At 43.3% G+C, this 25,165-nt stretch overlaps 2 protein-coding genes across 5 annotated transcripts in view; one reads left to right on the top strand and one right to left on the bottom strand.

The window, feature by feature from the left end:
• Positions 1-16,641, bottom strand: part of Tgt (tRNA-guanine transglycosylase) — a 54,637-nt gene extending 37,996 nt beyond the window's left edge. For 3 of the 4 annotated variants that reach the window (XM_075688302.1, XM_075688294.1, XM_075688311.1), the window contains exons 1-3: positions 16,401-16,640; positions 16,158-16,226; positions 15,831-16,048 (exon numbers count right to left, since the gene is read on the bottom strand). In XM_075688302.1, the coding sequence (XP_075544417.1) occupies positions 15,831-16,048; positions 16,158-16,226; positions 16,401-16,625 (512 nt within the window). In that variant the 5' untranslated portion in view covers positions 16,626-16,640. Of the gene's footprint in view, positions 1-15,830; positions 16,049-16,157; positions 16,227-16,400 lie in introns of all 4 variants that reach the window. The other variant, XM_075688285.1, reaches the window with a different exon arrangement.
• Positions 16,642-16,901: 260 nt separating this feature from the next.
• The window catches only part of LOC142575848 (dolichyldiphosphatase 1-like), a gene marked incomplete at its 5' end in the record, with an annotated part of 28,054 nt that continues 19,790 nt past the window's right edge, over positions 16,902-25,165 (top strand). The window contains 5 exons of the mRNA XM_075685594.1: positions 16,902-17,034; positions 17,706-17,806; positions 22,775-22,859; positions 22,961-23,054; positions 23,147-23,245. Of these exons, the coding sequence (XP_075541709.1) occupies positions 16,902-17,034; positions 17,706-17,806; positions 22,775-22,859; positions 22,961-23,054; positions 23,147-23,245 (512 nt within the window). The remainder of the gene's footprint in view (positions 17,035-17,705; positions 17,807-22,774; positions 22,860-22,960; positions 23,055-23,146; positions 23,246-25,165) is intronic.

Genomic DNA, 25,165 nt, shown 5'->3' with positions numbered 1-25,165 from the left:
TTTTTTGATGCTTTTGAATTTTTTTTCAAATAAATTTGTTCATGTTGGAAAGAAGGGGGAATTTTACCGCCAAACAAGAAATGAAGAAAGATTCTGCCTCGAAACTTGAAAAATATACCTGTGAAAATCTGGCAATACTGCTGCAGAGTGAAGTCACCAAACTGGCTTATATAGCGCTGAATGCTGACTGACAATGTAGTATCAATGAGTGCAACTATGTTCTGCTTAATGAAACAGTAAATCCCAACATAAAACCTGCACATATAATGTCAGCTTATAGGTATTTCTAAAGGACACAAGCTCTTCATGGAAAAGTGCATTATAATCAATGCATTTTGTTGTGTGCCACTGGGTGTGTGCCATTCTTGGCCAATCCTCCAGAATGGGTATGTGCTACTATGACACAAAAGGTACAGAATCCTTAAATGTAGCTAGATATGTGTGTTACTTCTCCATGCAATCTTGCTTACTACATGAATTTTTTTTCTTTAACTGTGACACTTTTCTTTCAGAAACCTATATTGGGTTTCTTTTGTAGCCTAATGCTACAGTCGGTCGGACGACATTTTCCCCTTTCATGCACCTTCCTCCAACCAGCGGGCTTCTGCAGAACTGATCTGACATATTCTGTTTTCTTGCGCTTCGAGCTGTAAATTAATTTGGCCTCACTTTGCAATCGACTAGCCTCCTGATTAGCTCAGTGGGTAGAGTGACTGCCCGTAAAGGCATTGGTCCCAGGTTTAAGCCTTGGAAAAGGATGAAGTTCACTTCAACTGCAAAGCTTTCTAAAAAATCCACATTGGTTTCCTTCATAGCTTCGTGTTACAGTCGGGTGAATAATGATTTTATCTTTCATCATTCTTAGATCACTTATATTTGGGCTACCCCATTCTTAGACACTTGGGTATTTGCCCCTATGACACAAGGGGGTATAGAATGTGCAACTATATTTGGATGTGTGTTGTACTACTCTGTGCCATACACCCTTCATCCTCATTTTTCCCTCAACAAGGTTCATACATCGCCTTAGTACTCGTGACATTGCTGTGTCGAAATCTAACACTGTGCATCTGCTAGATTTGGTGCTTGCATTTTGACATAGCTTGTGACCAGTGTAGTGTATGAAAATAAGCATTGCATGAGATCAAAGTTGCGACTTGTGCAGTGCATAAACATAAACATTGTACGACATTACATGCTGTATAAGATGAGACTAAACTATTGTACAGATCAAATTTAGTTGTATAACATTTACTTAACTTCACTAAAGCTTTGCTTCACATAGGTTCCCAGATGTATGCTGGATCTGCATTATTTTTCCGTGACCCAGTTTCTGAACTTTTCCTCTGGCAAGGACCAGAAAACAAGCCTACGCATTCTGGTTGGTAGGTTAAACAAGTAACCACTGGCAACAGCAAGAAAATAGTTACACTAGTCAAAAACAGGCTAGGTGGCAACCCTAAATCAGAGGTCTTTAAACTTCTCAGGTTTACAGACCCTTTAAAGCCTTGGCAGGCTATTCAAGGAAACCCTTGTCTATGTTGGCAACATGCAGAGGTACGTGTAGAAAGTCATTGCCAAGATAGCAATGAAACAATTTATATTTCTAACATTCAGGGTTATAGCAAAGGTAGCAAATCTTGTTCAAAATCAGGCGTGTTTCTTTTTCTTGATTTGGTCTGGCTCAAATATCAGAGCGACAGCTTCTCTTCCAATAGGCGATACTCATGAAACATGCAGGATCCCATTAAACATTCGTATTGGTCCTTGAAGGTTAGCAGATGACCGGTTTTAGATACATTGCTCCAACCGACAGTCAATGGTGGTATAAAGGAAACTCACAAAGCTCTTAAACGCATGTAAAGGGTTACTCAAAGCAAGTAAAAGTATACTGAAAGTGAGTTGTAAATCAAATGCAGTGAAAGAGTGAACGCCTGCTTATTGAATGTATAACTTGATCACATGTTAGATAAAGAAAACATGACAGCTCTTGGGCCTTTAAAGGCACAAAATGTGTTACATTTATTTAACTTATCCAACAAAACAGCACAAATTCAGTTCAATTATTCACATACGTTTTTTTTCTATTATGAAAGTTTTCTAGAAGTTATCTTGTATTTCCTGGAAACCAGGCTGTCAAACCAAAAGAAATACTGGTTTGGTTCGAGTTCAACGTGCTCCGATTTTGTTCCAGTTCAGTTCTGGTTTAGAGAAATAAAATTGTATAACTGTCCTAGCACTGGTTCAGCAGAGTAAACTTTATCTTCTATTATGATGGCGACACGCTACACGGTGCTATTGACTTGTCCGCATGGCACATGGGCAAGTTTGGTCAGGAGGTGGGAGGAACGGGCTCTCTGGCATTTTCTAATCGAATACGAATATTCCAGAAAAATGATCGTTGAATATCAATTTGAATATAAAATACTGACAATTTCTATTAAAAAAAAAGTGAAATGAAAGGTTTTGTGAGGTCAGGCTTGTTTACATTATCCGATACATGTACATGAGATATGATACAATATGATCACATCTGATTCAAGACCGAGATGCGTTTAGTTGAGTGTAGTGCTTGTTGAAAGAGCTAAAGGCACTACTACAGCACTGTGCATCTTATTGAAGGAATCCAAACTTGTTGAGATGGGTTAAATAAATAAGTACTTGGTATCAACCAAGCGAATTCATAGGCTGCCTAAGATGAGACATTCTTACCTGATGGCGGTAAGTAACTATTGTGCATAAGTGACCTCTTCTGTGTGTTTGCTCAGGAACTCAATCGCTGGCACAACAACTGTGGTCCTCCTAAACTATAATTATTCAGACGAGTCTCCATTTGCATCAGTGTTTTTCCCAGTTGACGGCAAGGACTGTTAATGTCCCTTATAGTATTTGAATAAAACTATAAGAATTGACCTTGAGGATGCAGCGTAGATCCGGGCATTGCCAACACCGGCCCGGCGGTTCCATGCTAGATCCTTAAAGTAACCTTTTATTTTTGTTGGAGAAAGTGCCCACATTCACATTGTATTACATAAATTACAACTTCAAACTTCTAGTCTGTAGCAATGAGAGAAGCAAGCAATTTGCATCTCACTCAGTTTTCTGTTTGTTTTTGTTCTTTCTTTGCTTAAAATAAAAGCAGGTGAGGGCACTCATGTTTTGGAACGATGAACAAGGACAGTTTGTGAGATATATTGTGAGTTTTACTGCACGCTGCACCACAGGTTGTCAAAGCAAATGGAACTCATTCAAACTCACTCACAAATGATATTTTTTTCCTTAAGGCTCATTCGGACTTAGACTCGTCAACATTCTGCTCAGCTATGCTCCCTCGGACTCGCAAGAATTTTACTTAGACTCGGCCTCATGGGTTGATTCGAGTCTGAGTGAGTTTGCCGACCTACGTGTGGCGCAGTCTTGCGCTGACTAAGCGCAGACAAAAAGTCAAAATCATGCACAATGTGCCCTGGGAAAGATTTGAAAAATAGGAAAGCATTGTAATCTGCTGGAAAGTCCCAAATATTTGAACCACAGCCGGCAACAAAAAGTACATGTTACGCGCCGCTGTTGCCGCGCACTGAGATGGTGACGGCCTTCACATTAGCAACCGCAGTGTTATTGTTACAAGAAGCTGTAGTGATGAACGTGTTGTTTCTCATATTTTCCCTTCTCGAGGGCACCATCATTATTGCTCTCCATGTATCCTGGTGTGTGCATTTAATCTAGTAACAGTAGCCAGCGGATCTATAACGGCCGAATTGGCAGCTTCTACAGAAGTGGCATGACCAAGTTCAGAAGTACAAGGATCTCTGCCTAGGTCTCACCTCATTCTCGCACACATTGCACCTAATGTCGTAACAATCTGCAAACAGGGTGTGCCAACAGAAATAAATATTTCAAAGAATTGCTTATCTATTGAGCACCCTATATGCTTGAACTGTTTTGTGCCAAACCGATAACCGTCATTCTTTTTTCAGTTCATATTTGGTTCGAGTTCAGGCATGTTCTTACAATATCGGTTCCGGTTCAGGTCCACCTAAAATTCCGGTTAGTGTATGGTTTTTGGTTCGAGACTGTGCTGGAAACCTTTAATGCTGGGTGTTTCACACAACCAAGCTTAACAAACAAAAAAGGTATTGGCAGGTGGCTGAAATCAAAAGCAAGTTATTCGCGATTTTAAGCAACCCAGAATACTTGTTTTAGTGTGCTCATTTAGCTACTTAAAATCAGTCAACTATTTTTAAATGTTTGTTTTTAGGCAAAGTTGTATTTGAAGAAGCTATAGGCTATATCATATGCTCAGAAATGCTTGACAAAACTGTTTTCGTAAATTATCCTACACATATTTTCCACACTGTCTTGGCACTATCTACAGAGATGCTTGAGGATTGCAAGACGTTGTGGACGCACCCCATGACACCCGCCCCTATGAGCATTTCAAAACGATGGTGCAGCAACGCAAGTTCGTGTCTCTGTGCAGGTGCCTCCAGCAGCTTCTCAACGAAGAGGTGCTTGGTGACCATCGACCGTCGGGACTTCTATGTTATGTGCGGTGGCTTCTCGGTGACTGTAGGCCAGTCGCAAACAGCCCACTGCTGTGTGAACTGTTCCTTCTGTGCCTGCCGCAGAATCTCGTGGTCGCCTTAGCTACCACACCATTAGAAATGTCCCTCAACAATCTTGCCAAGCTGGCCGACTGCATCACTGACTCTGAACAAGAGGTACTGTGGCAACAACAACTGTTCTGCTGTCGCACCTTGAAGATCAGCAGTGTCCCCTTGAGCAAATGATTGACGATCTTGCTGAGATCATTATTACACTATGGCCATCGCCCCACCTTCGTCAGTGCAACCACGATTGCCATTCCAAATTCCCTTCTTGGTCCAGCCCTTGTTCTGGCCACGACAACAAATTCAGTGCCAGCGCAAGTCAGTGCTGTTCCCCTTGCAGCTGGCAGGGAAACATGCCGCAGAGTCGCTGATGGCGGCCAGTGACTCTTGCTGTACAAGTTGCCTGTTCTACATCACTGACAGGATTGCCAGATTTCTCATGGACAGGTGCAGAGGTCAGCATCATTCCTGCTGTGCGACTAGACTGGCAGCATGCCAAAAAACCATGCCCCTTCAAGCAGCTAACAGCTCTTCTATCAACACATATGGCCAGCGCTCTCTTACCATCAACTTGAGTCTCCAATGCACCTTCTAATGGCTGTTCCTTGTTGCAGACACACATATGGCCATGTTGGATGTGGATTTTCTGACCTAATTCGCCCTTAGTGCTGACCTCCGCGCCCGTCACCTTGTGGACATGACGACTAGGATGTCTATACAAGGCATCCTCGCACCTATGACATCAACCACTAGAATGGTACCACAGATACCATCATCTGCGTTTGCCTCAATTCTGTCAGACTTCCCTGCCATCATGAAACCTTCCAATCATGCACTGCCAGTACGTCATAATGTCACGCATCATGTCACCACAGGCCCCCCCAGTGTTCTGCCGACCCAGATGCCTCGCTGGTGACCGCCTTGCCATCGCAAGGAGAGAATTCTACCACATGCTGCAAATGGGTATCATCCGTCTTTCGTCAAGCAGTTGGTCTTCAGCTCTCCACATGGCACCAAAGTGTGACCCAGGGGATTAGCACCCGTGAGGCGGCTACTGCGTGTTCAACACATGCCAGTCCCTGATCGCTATACACTCCCTCACATTCACGACTTCGCAGAGAACTTAGCTGGAACAGTAATATTTGGCAAGATAGATTTAGTGAAGGCCTACCATCAAATCCCTGTCAAGCCTTCAGACATCCCAAAGACTGCAACTGCAACAGCATTCAGGCTTTTTGAGTATGTCCGCATGTTGTTCAGGCTGGGAAACAGTGCTCAGACGTTCCAGAGATTTATCAATGAGGTCCACCTGGGGACTCCCCTTCGTCTTTACATACCTCGATGACCTCCTGGTGGCTAGTATTTCCCCTGAGCAGCAAAGCAACCATTTGCGGCAGCTATTTTCATGGCTCCATCAAACCCGCAAAGTATGTCTTTGGTGTCTGCAACATTGCGTTCCTTGGACACTGCTTGACTCCCGAAGAAATCAGACCATTGGAAAAGAAAGTTCAGGCCTTGCACGAGTTCCCTCACCCAATGTCACTGCGAAAGCTCCGAGAGTTCCTTGGGCTACAGAATTTCTACCGCCATTTTCTTCCCAATGTTGCCCAAATTATTATACCACTGACCGAGCTTCTCAAGATCACTAAAGCTCTGTCTGCTCCACTGTCATGAACGTTCAACGTCGAAGAGTCTTTCCAAGCTGCCAAAAACACATTGGCAGATGCCACCCTGCTGGTGCATCCCCTACATGTTGCACCAATTTGCCCTAACACCAATATATCTAGTGCAACTGTGAGCACCATTTTATAACAGTTCCAGTGCAATTTCTGGTGCCCACTTGTTTTTTCCCCCCAGAAGCTGAAGCCTGCAGAAACGTGCTACAGCATGTTTGGTGATGAGCTGCTTGCGGTATACGTGGGTGTTCGGCAGCTCCGACACCTGCTGAAAGGAACACGCTTTCATATCCTTGCAGATCACAGATTATGTGGAAATCACAACACTTACACCGCACGAGAGATGCGGCACCTCAATTGATCTCTGAATTTACCATGGACATACGATACATTGAAGGTCCAGTAAATGTAGCTGCAGATGTCTTATCCTGTATTGACACAATATCCACGGCCACACTTGATTTTGAAGAATATGCCACAGTGCAGCATTCAGACATTGAGCTTCGGGACCTCTGGTTCTCTGTTACATTATTAGCGTTCTCCGACGTGCCCCTCTTAATTTCTTCCGGCACTATCACTTGCGACATATCAAGGGGTCGAACATACCCATTCCTTCCATTCCGACTCTGCCATCAAGTATTTGACAAGCTACACAGTGCAAGTCATCCCGGAGCTCGTGCCACCCAGTGTCTATTTACTTCCTGCTTTGTGTAGCTGGGCGTGAACTCTGACGTGTGCCGCTGGGCTAGCAAATGCCTTCACTGTCAACGTTCCAAGACGACATGACACACAAAGTTAATAATAATAATATTTGGGGTTTTACGTGCCAAAACCACTTTCTGATTATGAGGCACGCCGTAGTGGAGGACTCCGGAAATTTTGACCACCTGGGGTTCTTTAACGTGCACCTAAATCTAAGCACACGGGTGTTTTCGCATTTCGCCCCCATCGAAATGCGGCCGCCGTGGCCGAGATTCGATCCCACGACCTCGTGCTCAGCAGCCCAACACCATAGCCACTGAGCAACCACGGCGGGTGACACACAAAGTTGCCAATTCACTCTTTTTGTCTACGTAACGCCTGGTTCGATCACATATACGTTGACAACGTTGGCCTGCTGCCACCATCCCAAGGTGCTCGCTACATACTCACTTGTGCAGGCCTGAAGCATTGTCTGCCACTGACATAACAGCACTTACAGCAGCTTCCGCATTTGTCAGTGGCTGGATCTCATGCTTTGCATGCCCCAGCGTTATTATGACCGATCGTGGCTGCGAACTCACATACCACTTCCGCGAACTCACGTACATGCTTGGCATCTGCCATATCTATACTACCGTGTATCACCCATCAGCAAATGGAATGGTGGAACGCCTCCCCTGTCAACTTACAGCTGCCTTGATGGCCCACCAGGCTCGCCCTTCTTGGGCTGAAGACCTTCCATTTGTACTGCTAGGTGCGTGCTCCTCTTTCAAGGAAGACCTCAGCTGCATAGCTGGGGAACTGGCTTTTGGAAGAACGTTGCAGTTGCCTGATGAATTTTTGCACCAGCTACTGTTGCCACGCACAATCCAGACAGCTATGTTCAGTAGCTCCGCTGCCTGTTTGCATGCCTACGTCCTTGCCCCAGTAGGGTTGCATCCTCAAGTAATATTTTTGTAAGCAAAGACATGCCTACAGTGAGACACGTTTTCGCATGGCGTGAAGACATCGAACTATCTCTAACGCCTCCCTATGATGGCCCTTTCAAGGCATTCAAGCGGACAGAAAAAACTGTTACCATAGACCTCAACGGATGTGAAGAAGTTGTGGCAATAGACAGGGTCAAACCAGCCTACCCTAGCAACCTCGCCATCATTATCTGCTCTCAACGACTTTACAACCGCTGAAATGAAGGCTGTTTCTTGGGTGCTGCTCTTCTCCTATAAGAGGGAGAGTTCTCTAGCAGTCATTGTCATCTTCCTTGGCTGCCTTTTATATATGGCGAAATCTGGCGCATGCATCTCATGCCTTGAGCTGAGAAGTTGAAAAAAAGGAAGAAGAATAAAAAAGAGCTTCTTCTGCTCCTGTCATCAGTCCAAATGTTTCTTAGGTCTTTCGCTCGCTGACTCGCACATTGTTGTAGTGGACCTAACCTCGGTCCCTATAGCTCTCATTGCCAGGTTGCTGTTCATCAATTCTTCACAATGAAGTCATTGTTGTGGCTTCTCATATTACATGTACAATTATGAAATCTGGGTGAGTTGATGTTAGGTTATACTGAAATAGTGTGCGCAATGCATGGACTGCATCTTTGTCCTTTCTTATAGCCTGTGTATTGCGCATGCTGTTTCAGTACGTCTGGCTTATGCTGGGGCTAGTTAGTCCTTTGTGGCTGCTTTGCCAACTTTTTTTCTTGAAAGCACATTTTAAAGTGATGTAATTCATATGTGTAAGTGTGTTGTGACTTCTTTTTTCACTCTTTCTTCAAGCCCAATGGCAAATATTTTGCTGATGTTACGAGTGGGACACAAAGATTATGTGCTGTTTTGCTGCCTTCACAAGGGAAGGCTCTGCAGATACATTTTTTTTTTCTCAACATGTACATGTTCATTGCGGCAGCACTTCTTGAAGTTTCGATTCCTGAGCATGATGACCCACCGGTGGGTCACTTGTCACATTCCTCTGGTGTGTGTTGACTGACCAGTGAGTCACCAGGAACTTGTGCTCCCATGTCCTCCGAGATTGTGTGCTCTTGCAAGTTTTGCTCCAGCCATCCCATTCGACGTGCTTCATAGCAAAAAAGATATAATGTGGCGTGCATACCTGGTCAACCCTAGATGGTGCTGTTAGCCGAGAGTTCTGGCGCAGGTGAAGGCGGCCATAGATGGCAGACCGTGCAAGATCTCAATGTGCGTATTGCCTCTCTTTTCACGTGTTGCGAAAGGTTTTCACAGGATATATACCAGGCATTTTTTCAGCTGTGCCTCAAACATTATGATGTCTCAACCATCTAGTTCTCTAAGGCCTCTATTTTTTTTTCCAGAACTTTTCTATATTCTTATCCACTGATTTTGTAGCACTTATGTTTAGCAATTCAATTTTTGAAACTGATCGTATGGGTTCACACACCATTCATTGCCTTTGAACTTGTAGCTTATCGTAGATGGAAGAGTTTAATTGTTGCCTTGTCTTACTTTGTTTCTTTTATTGCACTTTGCATTGTAATGATTCAGCAAATGACATGGCAACTGCCTCACTGTATGCCTACTCTGTAATGCGATGATCTTCATATAATATTTACCAGTATCTAACTGTGAGTACTTTTCTCTGTTTTCAGTTTTCATTTAAATTGTGTTTTTTTGTATTGACAGTATTGACCTTGCATGCTATTATGTTGTGCGAATAAACCTTTTGGTTTGTTGATGATTTCTTTTGCTTCGTTAAATAATGCTTGTTTTGTGTTGATGTAACTGTAGTTTTCCACTGTAGTATCCCCTTACCCAATGCCTTCCTGAAGGCCTTTAAGGTATTCATAAATAAATATAGTTTCTTAGAATAAATAAAATAAAGATTCCATAAGCAGACACACGGATGAGAGACACGCAGATTTTCATGTTCGGTATAATTAACAATTAAATCATACTGTTCATAATTATGGTAATGTCTGCTTAGGCAAGAAATATAATATAGCAATAAATGAGTAAATAATTGGATGATTTATCACTTCATGCTTCGCACACAATTTCTCGCTTCATGTGGCCTTGAAACTGCAGCACACAGCAGGCAATGGCCATGCAAATACATGCAGCAGAACACATATTTTTGTTAATCTGCAATTAAACTTTTCTTAAACCTTGCTGCGGCTCAGCTGAATCATTCATTGTGTGTTTGGACTTTCAGTGACACTTTACTTTGAATAATTACCTTTGAACTTACACAGTTATTCCTGCAACTTAGGCTTGTTTGTTCATTAACTAAGCCAACAGTAGATACGCAGTTCTAAAGGTCAATGAAAGGGGCTAGTTGGTGGCTGTTCATACTTTCTACCTGTCTCATGACAAACTCTTGCACAGATATACCCGTTCTACATACCCACATGAATGCAGAGGGAGTAAATGTGTGCCCCCCAAAATTACTGCAATTGAGAATAAATAGCCGCCAGCACGCTCTTCGCACCTTGTACACCTTCAGCCATCATTTCCCAATTAGTAAGAGATCACATGTCAGTGCAAAATTGTGCTTTTGTTGCCTCATCCAAGCTGCAGCAACAGTACCGGAGCATGCAAAAACCCACTCGGCACATGAAATGCCCTCGGGTGCGAGCACAACGGTACAGAGAAGGAGCCAGCCACACCTACCACTGAAATTACTTTCTCTCCATGCGATAGATGGCCGGAGCTAAAGCTGCCAGTGCATTCAAATCTTGGAGGCCATGGTGCTCCTTTCAAACTTCCTCAAAGTGCAGAGAGATGGCAGTACGATGCATTGCATTCATACGCTGGAGGTTACACTGGAGGTAGCGGATGAATACAAATATCCTTGCATGTGGACAAACAATGGGGCTGAGAACCTAATGGAAGATGAAAAATATGTAACGACTAAAGGTAGCAGGAATGCATCAGTGATGAAGATAGGGCACTGTGGAATTACAATAGTTACGAAGAGGTGAGAGGGATTTAGCGTTAAACGTTGCCAGGTTCATACTCCAATGGCGGCCTGTCCGGAGCCAGTGATTCTTAGCACCCCCTGCTGCGTCGCAGGTCTGACCGCCGCTGTGGTCAGTTGCTTCGCAGCTGCTGGGGACTGAGGGCCGGGGTTTGATTGTTGTGTTCATATAGGAGGTTGTGGCCAAGTACTGCACCAGGGTGGCCAATCCTGCTCTGGTGAGGGAGTGCGTTACCGGTTCTGGTCACCGGGATCAGGTCACACTCCAGGCCTGTTTATGCAATTTTATCAACACGCGGATTTCTTTTTTTTTTAATCCGGTGGAAAATTGCCGGCACCGGGATTCGAACCACAGACCTCTTGCACGCGAGGCGGGTGTTCTACCTCTACGCCACCGCTGCATTAACGCTAGAACGTTATCTAGTGAGGCGAGTCTAGCAGTACTATTGGAGGAATTAGAGGGCAGTAAATGGGATATAATAGGGCTCAGTGAAGTTAGGAGGCCAAAAGAAGCTACAGTGCTAAAAGAAGATACAGTGCTAAAAAGCGGGCACGTCCTGTGCTACCGGGGTTTAGCGGAGAGAAGAGAACTAGGAGTCGGATTCCTGATTAATAAGAATATAGCTAGTAACATACAGGAATTCTATAGCATTAACGAGAGGGTGGCAGGTCTTGTGAAACTTAATAAGAGGTACAAAATGAAGGTTGTACAGGTCTACGCCCCTACATCCAGTCATGATGACCAGGAAGTCGAAAGCTTCTATGAAGACGTGGAATCAGCGATAGGTAGAGTGAAAACTAAATACACCATACTAATGGGCGACTTCAATGCCAAGGTAGGCAAGAAGCAGGCTGGAGACAAGGCAGTGGGGGAATATGGCATAGGCACTAGGAATAGCAGGGGAGAGTTATTAGTAGAGTTTGCGGAACAGAATAATATGCGGATAATGAATACCTTCTTCCGCAAGCGGCACAGCCGAAAGTGGACGTGGAGGAGCCCGAATGGCGAGACTAGAAATGAAACAGACTTCATACTCTGCGCTAACCCTGGCATCATACAAGATGTGGACGTGCTCGGCAAGGTGCGCTGCAGTGACCACAGGATGGTAAGAACTCGAATTAGCCTAGACCTGAGGAGGGAATGGAAGAAACTGGTACATAAGAAGTCGATCAATGATTTAGCGGTAAGAGGGAAAATAGAGGAATTCCAGCTCAAGCTACAGAACAGGTATTCCGCTTTACATCAGGAAGAGGACCTTAGTGTTGAAGCAATGAACGACAATCTTGTGGGCATCATTAAGGAGTGTGCAATGGAAGTCGGTGGTAACTCCGTTAGGCAGGATGCCAGTAAACTATTGCAGGAGACGAAAGATCTGATCAAGAAACGCCAATGTATGAAAGCCTCTAACCCTACAGCTAGAATAGATCTGGCAGAACTTTCGAAGTTAATCAACAAGCGTAAGACAGCTGACATGAGGAAGTATAATATGGATAGAATTGAACATGCTCTCAGGAACGGAGGAAGCCTAAAAACAGTGAAGAAGAAACTAGGAATTGGCAAGAATCAGATGTATGCGTTAAGAGACAAAGCCGGCAATATCATTACTAATATGGATGAGAAAGTTCAAGTGGCTGAGGAGTTCTATAGAGATTTATACAGTACCAATGGCACCCACGACGATAATGGAAGAGAAAACAGTCTAGAGGAATTCGAAATCCCACAGGTAACGCTGGAAGAAGTAAAGAAAGCCTTAGGAGATATGCAAAGGGGGAAGGCAGCTGGGGAGGATCAGGTAACAGCAGATTTGTTGAAGGATGGTGGGCAGATTGTACTAGAGAAACTGGCCACCCTGTATACGCAATGCCTCATGACCTCGAGCGTACCGGAATCTTGGAAGAATGCTAACATAATCCTAATCCATAAGAAAGGGGATGCCAAAGACTTGAAAAATTGTAGACCGATCAGCTTACTGTCCGTGGCCTACAAACTATTTCCTAAGGTAATCGCAAATAGAATCAGGAACACCTTAGACTTCTGTCAAGCAAAGGACCAGGCAGGATTCCGTAAAGGCTACTCAACCATCGACCATATTAACACTATCAATCAGGTGATAGAGAAATGTGCGGAATATAACCAACCTTTATATATAGCTTTCATTGATTACGAGAAAGCGTTTGATTCTGTCGAAACTTCAGCAGTCATGGAGGCATTGCGGAATCAGAGTGTAGACGAGCCGTATGCAAAAATATTGAAAGATATCTACAGCGGCTCCACAGCCACCGTAGTCCTCCATAAAGAAAACAACAAAATCCCAATAAAGAAAGGCGTCAGGCAGGGAGATACGATCTCTCCAATGCTATTCACAGCCTGTTTACAGGAGGTATTCAGAGACCTGGATTGGGAAGAATTGGGGATAAATGTTAATGGAGAATACCTTAGTAACTCAGGTGACCAACTGCAATGCATGCTCACTGACCTGGAGAGGCAAAGCCGAAGGGTGGGTCTAAAAATTAACCTGCAGAAAACTAAAGTAATGTTTAACAGTCTCGGAAGAGAACAGCAGTTTACAATAGGTAGTGAGGCACTGGAAGTGGTAAGGAAATACATCTACTTAGGACAGGTAGTGACTGCAGATCCGGACCATGAGACGGAAATAATCAGAAGGATAAGAATGGGCTGGGGTGCGTTTAGCAGGCATTCTCAGATCATGAACAGCAGGTTGCCATTATCCCTCAAGAGAAAAGTGTATAATAGCTGTGTCTTACCAGTACTCACCTACGGGGCAGAAACCTGGAGGCTTACGAAAAGGGTTCTACTCAAATTGAGGATGACGTAACGAGCTATGGAAAGAAGAATGATAGGTGTAACGTTAAGGGATAAGAAAAGAGCAGATTGGGCGAGGGAACAAACGCGAGTTAATGACATCTTAGTTGAAATCAAGAAAAAGAAATGGGCATGGGCAGGACATGTAATGAGGAGGGAACATAACCGATGGTCATGAAGGGTTACGGACTGGATTCCAAGGGAAGGGAAGCGTAGCAGGGGGCGGCAGAAAGTTAGGTGGGCGGATGAGATTAAGAAGTTTGCAGGGACGGCATGGCCACAATTAGTACATGACCGTGGTTGTTGGAGAAGTATGGGAGAGGCCTTTGCCCTGCAGTGGGTGTAACCAGGCTGATGATGATGATGAGAGGGATTTAAAAAGGGGTGATGGTTCCTAGTCTGACTTTCGGCAATGTGGTCGTGTGCATGAGATCAGAGGTTCGAGCAAGGTTTGAATTTAAGCAATGTGGTGTAGGTAGGCTTGCCTTGGGAACACACGCAAGTACATCATATCAGGGAAGCTAGAAGCGAGATAGAATTTGAGGAACGATTGCAAGAAATGGGGGAAAGTTGGTGGGCTATGAATGTTTTCAGTTACTTGTACATGAGGAATGTTCACACAATATGGAGGAAACGAACCAGAAAACTGTCAAGCAAATATTTGGGCAGCAAGGGGGGTAGGGGGGGGGTCAAACCAAGAATCATCGGTTAAGAAAAAGGTAAAACAGAGAGGGGCCTGTGGAAAATAGGGATGCAGACTAAATCAGCACTGGGAACATACAGAACTTTCAAGCAGGAAATATCTACGATAATTCCAGAGGAAGCTATTTGTTGTTTGAAGCCAGCAGGTGAGTATTGTGGACTAAGACATATTGAGTTAAGTACCAAGGGGTCAATAAGCATGCGGTGTGTGTGGAGAGGGGGAAACAGGCGATACTTTTTTGTAAAGGGCTTCGCCCTACAGTTCAAAGCAACAGGGCTGATTTTTTCAAAGCATTGGCGTTTAGGGACAGTGGAGCCAAATAAACTTTTAAGCGGGTAGAAACAACCAACCAGAGGTTATCTGATTGGTGGCTAAAATCAAGGCAAGAATTAAATTTCACCCTCCACTAAGTACAAAATATGTCGCTATACTCGCAGACAACTTTCTGTGGCTATGAAGGGAAAATTACTAGGACAGAGCTTCTGCACGTGTTGCCGTGCCAAGTAGTTTGCTAACGTTTGACAGTGCTTTTGGCTGCTAGGAACAGACGCTGAATCGACGCAGCTTCCACGTGTGGCGGTTTCGCATTTGGCTAGATGCAGAAGGGAAAAGCTGCAAAATAAGTAAACTTTTACATTTAGTGGTGTGTTTTGTCTTAACTGCTGTTGATAAAGTGTTTTTCTCTTCTCCAGCTTAAGCTAACATGGATGAAAATGCAGGGTTCTTTTTAGAAGCACTCTCACTTATGTGTGCTTGGCATCCATGGTTTCCCTTCATAGCCACAGAAAGTTGTCCGTGAGTATAGCCACGGCTAGGTGGCATGAGCTGCTGCCTGATTTAAAGCATTCAGCATTATCCATCCATACATCTAATAGAGTCACTGCTTGGGAGCCTATACAGTAACTCTATTGCATAAGAAGGACCAAGAATTTTTTTTCCCTCTACGTTCATTTCTAGCAAAGATGTCACTTACACACTACAGCAAAAGCCCTGCACAGCTGCACAGAGGGAATAACTGCCGTCACGCACCCCGTGCAGGGTGCGTGATGGGGACGCCAAAGCAGTGAACGTTTTTTACACATGCCAACACATACAACATTGCAAGGAAATCTAGTTTTTGTCACAATGACACGGTGATGTAAATTTAATGGCACAGAATCTAGAGGCTGACATTTACAAATCCTCTTTGCACAAGTTATAATGCTCATACAAATTTGAATTATGATTTATAATTATATATATTTATTACTACTGTAGCTTAACTTACACCTATGAAGCTACATCTATGAAGCTACATCTATGACATTCATTCATTGCGAAAATTCCAACCAGCATGCAATATTGCGGTAACTGTAAAAAGTGACAGACACCTGTGCATGGCTTCTTCAACCCGCGGTCCAGAGATCGTACTGCTGACGACGTCGTCCAGCTGCATCATAATGTCGGCGTGAATTGTATTCTGTATTTCGGTCGATTTTTCTGGGCTGAGCATGATCTCACGCTGGTCGTACGGGGACACAAACCTTACGCCTTCTTCCGTAACTTCGCTCAGTTTGACAAGCGAGACCATTTGAAAACCGCCGCTATCCTAAAACGTGAAACGGGCTGGTGAGTGGTACGTCAAGGCCGCAAAACTACTTATGGGTGCTCAGTCACTAATGAGTATTGACAAGTATTAAGCAAAACATGGAACTTACAGTCAGCAAACCGTTTTTCCAATTCATGAACTTGTGAAGGCCCCCTGCTTTTTGCAAAATTTCTGTCCCCTGCAGAATGTGCGCACATAATTCCACCGTGAAAACATGTTTAGACGACACAAAATCAACGCTTGGCGCTTATGACAACTAATAAATCTTGGGCTAATTCAGCGCAGTACAATGTATTCCTTGCATGCATATAAACGTAATACTTGTCAATTTGCTGCATTGACAGCAACTCACGGGACGCATGCCGAGATGGTAAGTGTTCGCAAGAATCATGTTGCATTTTTGCTCCTCAATTTGTTGAGGCACAAGACCCTTGAGGGTTCCTTGTGTGCCCACCGGCATGAACACTGGTGTTTCAATAACAGCATGTGGAAGAGTTAAAACTGAAGCCCTAGCTTTAGTGACTGGGCATTCGGCGACGATTTCAAACTTCAGCGCATGTTTTATGGGCGTCGCCATATTATAAATAAAATGTAGTCATCGAGGCTTGGCTTGCCTGTGTCGCGGCCAGTTAGGATCCTGTTAAATGGAAGTTAAAAGAGTTGTTGAGATTGTTTCGTTGATGCCAACATATAATTGCGCTTTATTTTATAAAATTATTAGCGTAACAATAACCTATTTTTTGTAATTTACGTTTGCACAAGCTAAAGGTTTCTTTTCTTCTTTTTTTCTTTTTCGAAGGGATGCGCGGACGGGTGTGGACGTCGTATGGAGTGGCATTTATGTTTATAACACTGCCTCTGCGGGAAAATCGCCAACACAACATGGCCGCTGGTCGACCAGGGGAACGGTCCGGTACCTGGCGATTTGGACAACGAAATTCGATCATGGGTGCCGCTGTCTCTAACCCACGTCGAATACCCTGCAGGTAATTAACGTGGAGAGTTTTCCTGAGCGCCTAGTTTTCAGCCTACTACAAAAGAATGCCGAAAGTTGTGTTATCGACAGCTCCTGTGGCTATTAATCGACGAGTGATCCCACAGATCACATCCGTGACGTTTCTGAGGAAAATTTTACTGCGCCGTTGATTCTTTATTTGGAAGGTTGTTCGCCGTTTTTATAGTCATTCAATTTATTTGAGGGCAAAGTATATGCTCCTAAGTAATCGTTTGCTATGTCAATGTCTGAGTAGTGGCGTCAACTACTTTTCCACGTTGGCGTGGTTCGTGTCTTATGGGAGCACACGAAAGTTAGTAGAGTTGAGCTCTACAGCTGTTAATTTGGTTTGCCAGGTTGAAAGCACCTTAGAAAGTGGTTACGTAATAAATGAAAGACCGTGTGTGAGGTGCGTGCGATAATGTAAACATAAGCAACGATTATGTTTACATTGTCATACTGTGTTCCTATTTCTCGAACTTATAAGAACGAAATGTATTTGTTTCTCCAACTTTCCAGTGTTTAACCTCTCAGCTCTTCAGCTAACACAAACGCTCCAGATTTTGGTGCTTGAAGTTTCGAGAACAGTGGACGAAGTTACACCACTGCAGCGCTTTATGGAAAGTGATGTAATGCAGCGTAACCGGTGTTTCCATTTTCTAGGTGACTGGCTGGGGAAGACTTTAGCCTATATTTCCCTGTCACCATTGGTGATCTTGGTGTCCTTTGGAACGCTAGTCATTTTTAGAAGAGATTTGCACACGGTAAGTTAGATACATTTGTAGAGCTGTGTATTGCTTCCACGCTGACAAATGTAACACCGGTGTCATACGGCCACTTTCGATTGCGATAGAGCCCGTTCCGGATCGAACTTCTTGAGCACTATTGCCCCCCCCCCCCCCCGCAGTTAGTGTAAAGGAACCAATCGCGACCGAAAGTGCGTCGTGTGACACCCGTATAACTCTTTCCTGGCCTTTGATGGATGGATGCAAATTTGCGACAAAGTGTTAAAGCCATATACTGAATGACGTACTTGGTGCATTTTGTTAGTGTTAGTTGAGTATTAATATAAATAAATGAATATGTCAGCTGGTTCACAATGGTTTGATTCAGATGCGTCTACTTGACTAGCAGTATCAAAAGCATACTGCTTTAGGCCTACAAAATCTCAATTGACAACTGGTTTCCGAAATAGTAGGTTATTTATTGTTCAGTGTTTGTAACTTATTGTGAGCTGAGCAGTAGCCTATGTCATCATTTGTTGGTTACTGTGAGTTGCTCAGGTTGTATGTGGTGTGAGGTAAAAGCCATTGCTTTGATAGGTGCTGCTATTTATGTTGATGCAAAGCTTTTAAACCAAGGGTCAGGCGGCTGCAAGACCACAGAATATCGTATAGACTCATGTAAGTGCCTCACCCATGTAAAGGCTGCAACCCCAATTTGCCAGCCCAAAATTAGAAGAAAAAGATTTCCATCAGAAGAGCAGTCTTGTTCAGTGCCCCGATGCCGTGCACATGCATCGGCGAATTTTGGTCGCTGCATGCTTTCGTGCATCCCTACTAAATGGCGAGAGCTGCACGTTGACCTTTGATGTAATGGTACATTTGGGAATCTGGGGTGTGCAGTAGTTGCCGGCTGCGCCGACACGATTTTGGCCAAAAGGTTTGGTTCTATGCAAGGGCTGCACCTCATCAAAATTGTGAAAAATAAGTGTGGCCCTTATACGAGTCTCTATGGTAAATACTTTCAAACCAGAAGCACACAAAAGCAAGAGAGCACAATGCAAAACCAGGTACAAGGCTATCACATGTTCCTGTAAGATACGGATAAAAAACACCAATCCTTTGCTTATGAAATAACAAGGTGTACCGATAGAACAGATTTCACCATTTTTCTTCCCGACCGATTGGCAGATTCACACAATGCAATGGCTTTCTGACTGAAAATGACTATTGTAGTATTGTACTCGTACCTGTGCTTGCCATCTGTGAGCTGTGCGAAACCATCTAGCCTACCAACATGTTTTGATGCTACATGGTTCCAATGTGCCTACATCGAGTGTGCCTTCTGAGAACTGAAACAGTTTTTTGGCACCGTTGCCAACACACTGGACAATTTCTTGCTTGATACCCATCGTGGTGCCTTAGTGGCTATGGTGTTGTGCTGCTAAGCATGGAGGTCACGGGTTCCACTTCGATGGGGCGAAGTGCAAAATCACTATTGTACCATGCATTCGATGCACATTAAAAAACCCCAGGTGGTCAAAATTAATCTGGAGTCCCCCACCATGGTGTGCCTCATAATCAAATCATAGGTTTTGTATGTAAAACCCTAGAATCTATTTATTTTAATGTCTTGTTGGATATGTGTGTTGGTACATGGCAACCTCCTTCACAAAAGCTTGAATTGTCTAACACAAAAAGCTTATGACTCTTTATACACAATGCCTCGTGACATCAAATGTATCGGAGAAGTGGTAGAAATACCTAGTCATTACTAATGTTACAAAGAAGTTACTTATGTTATTAATCAATAAGAAAGGATATTTTATAAGCTGCAGATTTATAGGCCTGTTAGCTTGATTTTGGTGTTGTACAATATATTCAAAAAGCTAATTTTGTATAGAATTAAAGCAATTCATGACTTCAACGAGTCCAGAAAACAGGCTGGCTTTAGAAAGGAATATTCAAATTGATGTATGTCAATCAGGGAATTGAGAACTCTGCAAAATATGATGATGCTCTATATATGGCTTTCATAGATTATGGAAAGATGTTTAATTTTGTAGATATACCAGTTGTCATGGAAGCATTATGTAGCCCAAGAATAGATTAAGTGTAATTGATTGTTAGAATATCTCGGAAGCTTCTGCAGCTATAATTCTTCATAAGCCAAAGATACTGATTAAGAAGGTTGTAACCCAAGGAGAGACAATGTCTCTTGCTACTTGCTGTATACTTGGAAGAAGTATTCAAAATGTAAGATTGGGACGGTTTTCAAATTAGATTACCCTGCTTAGCAATACTGGAGATGAGTTACAACAAATATGTTGGAGGGAAACACGGGGAAGGTGGGAGATATAAATTCGAAGCGATAAGCAAAACAAGAACAAGGTAAATGCAGGAGCCAACATTTCGACAAGTGGCCTTGAAAAAGACAAGTCTACTTGTCGAAACGTTGGCTCCCGCTTTTACCTTGTTCTCGTTATGCTCAACAAATAATTTAAGAACTTAACAAGCAAATTGTAAGGGTTGGTTTGAGGATTAGCCCAGTAATTAACCCCTGTAGTTCAAAAGATTAAGGTGTTTATTAGACTGGCAAGCGAACATGATTTGATGATTTGTCATCAGCCTCTTGAAGCTACACGATAGTATAGTCAATAGCAAAAGTTTACGGATAATGCGTGCCAAACTGCTGTTAGGAACAACCTGCAGAGTTGCCGACATGCTAAGTTTTCTCAGCCAGCTGCAGCTGCGAGCGTGGCGAGCTTCCCCGAAGCGACCATGGAAGCCTTCCCCACCTGTCGCGGCGACTCCTTTTGTGGAGACGACGGTGTGCCGCACAATATCCCCCTCAGTGCTGCTATGACTAAATGCGATCGGCGGACCAGCTATTGTTAGTGAAATCGCGACCGCCTTCACGGTTCGACTGAAGCAGGGGAATTCCTGGAAGGAGATGCTTTGCGGTGCCTTCTCATGAGCCTTCGAAGACACCAAACAATGGACAGCAGCCGCGGCCGCTGTACGAGGTCAGCTTAGGGATTAAGAGGTGCCTGCTCGGGTCAAGCACTGTGACCACGAGAACCCACTCACCTCGGCGTGGTCAGTGAAAGCTGTGCGAAATTGTGTGTAACCCCCTCCCCCCCAAAGGCAGGTCGGCTACGATGACTGTGAACACTCAGAGTTTGTAGCAGGTTGATAGGCCATTTTTCCCTCACCTAGGAATCTAGGGAGGACAGAGTGTTTATAAGCAGCTGTTGTGCAGCTGCTGAGTGTGCTTTCTCTCGCAGTCATGCTAGACTGATGAACTGCAACATCCTTATGTAGATACTGTAAATAAACCCATATTCCATGTTCTCGATGAGAAGCAGTCCTTCCCTTCAACAGCGTCCTCAGCATAGAGAAGTTGGACGACGGCATGGGCCAGCTACCATCTATTTCATGCCCGACTCCAAACATTACACTGTCTCTTTGCACTATATACCGGTTTGACAGCTGTTGTCAGAAGCAGTGCTTGGCTGGAAATTAGTTTTCTTTTTGTTTAGTGGCGAGTCAATTTTCTTGTGCTGCAAGCTGCATTTCTACTTCCTCTGTCTCGCGTAAAGCGCCAGGACCAGCACTGATATCAGTCCAGCGGCGTATAGCTGATGCCAGTTCCAGTGATGCTGCTGTTGAGATAGGAGAGCAGCTGCTGTGTAGCATGTTGCATGAAAAATAAAAAATAATAAAGAAAAGCCCTGTGCAGAGCAAGAAAATTTGCACGTCGGCAAGCAACAAGAGGACAGGCTGCGGGCCTAGCGCTGCTCTTGACAGTAGCTGATGTATCACAAATGTAGCAGAGAGGTCGTTGGGCACGTGCTTGCATAGTCTGTAAACATTTGCTGTTCACTGTACACTTATCTGGGCCAAGTAGTATCTAAGCCAAGTGACCTGGTTCATCAGAAGGAAATTTTCAGAAGAATAAAAATAGGTTAAAGAACATATGGCAAGTGCTTCTAAGGCATGACTAACGGCTTATTGATATGCCAGTGGGGTGGAAACTTGGAGGTAACAAAGAAACATGAAGAGAAGTTAAGGACTGTGCAATGAGTGACGGAACATAAATTTTAAGAGACAAGAAGATGGTGTTAAGGAATAGGGAGCAAATGGGCATAGCTGATATTCTAGCTCAGATTAAGAAGTAGACTTGGACAGGTCATGAATGCACAGAGCACATAACCAATAGAGTAACTAATTAGAGTCGCAGAATGAGGCTGACACAATGGAAGGAAAATGCAGCCAAGAACAGTTAGAGGGTCTGATGAGATCGGGAAATATGCAGCCTTAGTAGGGTGGAGTTTGCTAATGCAGGGTAGAGAAAATTTGAGATAGTTAGCAGATGCCTACCTCATGTAGAGGACAGTGGCTGATCATGATGAAGAAACTATAAAAAAATTTGGACTAAAAACTGGTTCAACACCTTGCGTGCCTTAGACAGCTTGACATACCATACAACACATACAAGAAATTAAACATGCCATATAATAATAAAAATATTTATGCATGAACGATACACAAGAGAAAGTACTAGCCTGCATAGCCTCTGTGCTGCTTTGCAATATTAAACATTGTCATTCATGCAAAAGGCGCTGCGTAATATTTAAGAGGAAATCTCAACAGCACCTGCATTTACGACACTGTGCTATGTAGTTCAAAAGCAGGGAGAGAAACTGTCAACTAATATAGGCATTTAATATAAACAAGTGAATTTACTGCGCAATGTGATTGCAAAAGCATGATCAAACATGAGCTGCTGTAAAGCATTTTCCACACTGAGAAACATGAAGTGTGTGTTCTGTAAAGAAAAGCTGAAACTGTTATACTGATAATGTTCTATTGCCATGTATTCCAATCATTTATTGATACCAGTGGCAGTTGTACTTCTGTACATCATTAGTTAATGGTTCTTGATGCAGTGTACAAATATTATGATAATGGCTGTTTAAAAGAGACTCGTGGCAATTTTTGTTTCAGATCACATTCCTGTGCGGCACTCTACTCAGCGAGGCCATAAACTTTGTACTTAAGCATGTAATTAAGGAAGCGAGGCCATACAAAGGTAACTTTTTCTCCTGGAAAATGCCTTACCTAAACGACATAAAAATAAGCTAGCTCTGTATGTAATTGGTGTCACTAATGCTTTGCTTCTAATATGTACAGCTCGTGATAACTTCACTGAGTTCGGCATGCCATCCAGTCATTCTCAGCTCATGTGGTTTGTGGCAACATATCTGGCTTTCTTCGTTATTGTTCGGTGAGCCTGCCTTTCTACTTGTGTGTAGTGAAAGGTGATTGCCTGTATCTTTTCCTGCTATATGTTGCTCTGAAAGTATGTCATCCTTGCAGGTTGCACCATGGCAATAGCAGTTGTCCTTGGGAGAACCTTTGGAAGTGTACTGTGATAATCTGCTGGTTCCTGCTGGCAGGAACTGTTTCATACAGCAGGTATGGCTAACAGTCTTTGTAGGAAGTACATCTTCCTAAAGCAATGCAAGCACAATGGTCCTTTTTTGTGTCCTATTATGGTACTTAGGCATCACATTTTACTGTAGAAGGTTAAACATCTTGTAAATCTATTTAGGATAAATATGAAGGTGTAAGCTTTTCGGAAAAGATAACATGTCCAAATGCTTTTTTTATTCGTGAATTGACCTGATCTCATTTTACCAAAACTTTTCTATTAAGCAGAGCAGTAGGTACGTGAACATTTACGGATTCTTACGGAGTCTAAACATTCTTCATGTGAGAGCATTGATACTAGTGGCCCAGGTCAGCATTGAGACATTCAACGCAAGTTTTGTGATTAATCACATGTTTAATTTCAGTGACACATGGCAGCACAACACATCCCTATTTAGCAACCAAGGTTACTGCCCTGATACGGGGGCACTGGCATTCTCAGCATTACTCTGGCATCTTCCATGCCCCTTTGTTGTGGTTGCCTCATTCAGAAATGCGTGGTCCTATGGTTCATTTCAAATACTTATCTTTAGTGTACTTGCTTGACCAGCACCAAGACCAAAGACAAAACTTACCATATATATTTGTGTAGTAACTGCACCTTATTAAATGATTGTGTGTAAAAAGCTTCGGTGCAGCTACTTATTGCACAAATAAAGGTGTAAAAGCCCCCTTTTTTTTAAGCGAAGACTTTACAGAAAGCTATCCCATCTGTCTTCACAGTATAAAACTATTGTATAGACTCGTTAAGGCTGCACTGGATAACACCAACACGTACAACACTCATTGACATAAAGTTAAATCTATATAAAGAACTTCAATAGAATGAAATTCTCGATATATTTAACTTATAACTTCTTGTCCATAGAACACCATTTACTGTATTTTGTACCTCAGTATAACGAAGAATGTTTATACACAATTTCAATATAGTGAAATTTCACTGCTGCACGAAGGAATATCAAGGAAATATTTAAGTGGAAACAACCGTGGATGCAGATCGTGAAATAGTGAACTAGACGCACCTCTCACATTGCACACCGCGTGACAGAGAGCGGCCAGCCGCCGAAGCGGACAAGCAGCAGCGTAGAAACATTACCCTCTCACCGTCATCTTCCATATAAATTCCAAGTGCAATCGCCATATGCTGTGGTTGTGAAGGAAAGCATGTGAGGGTGAGCCGAAAAGGATGGCCGCTTGATGTGCACTGTTTTGCTGCGTGACCGCGTAGGTGGGGGCGTGGGGGGTAGGCTTCGCTTTGTACCGCCGATGTGAAGATATCATTGACCCCACGCAAAACCGTATCTTTGGTCACCGGCTATCAAGTTCAACAAAATTAATTTTATTTTCTTGTTGAAGTTCATTTTTTTTATTGCCCAGTAATATGGAAAATTTTTCAGCGCCTTCGGTGAGGGCTAAGAAAACTCCGGAGGCCTGCAACTGTATTTATTTGTACAAAAAAGTAAAATGTCAATTAAAATTTTATTATAATGAAGAAAAGTGCCCATTTTACCGACTTTGTTATGTGGATGTTTAACTATGTAATAATATGGCTACAGCTTGGTATGCTGAGTTCATGGCTTTGCCAACGGTTGCTAAGTTGTCCCAAGATTAGGTGTACAACGTATATAAAATTTAAAGTCTAAAAAGAATGTTTTTGCAACTTTTCACTCAAGGTTGAGGATGTGTGGCTAATTCATATGCCAATATTACATTGTTAATATCACTCATCACTGGCTGGCCATAAATGATTGATCAGTCAAGTGCACTGCAGTTAAGAGGATGCAGCTAGCATTATGTTCTTAGGTAGGCTCAGACCGTTGTCATTGTGTCCGTAAGATGCTTTGGGGGATTGTAGCACACCACCCATATACTTCTGTTCCTCTGGGGTATATATGATATAAG

This window comes from Dermacentor variabilis, chromosome 1 (assembly GCF_050947875.1).
Source record: "Dermacentor variabilis isolate Ectoservices chromosome 1, ASM5094787v1, whole genome shotgun sequence".
Taxonomy (NCBI): Eukaryota; Metazoa; Arthropoda; class Arachnida; order Ixodida; family Ixodidae; genus Dermacentor; species Dermacentor variabilis.
Note: the sequence above shows the minus strand (reverse complement) of the source record. Positions and strands in the feature narration are given on the sequence as shown.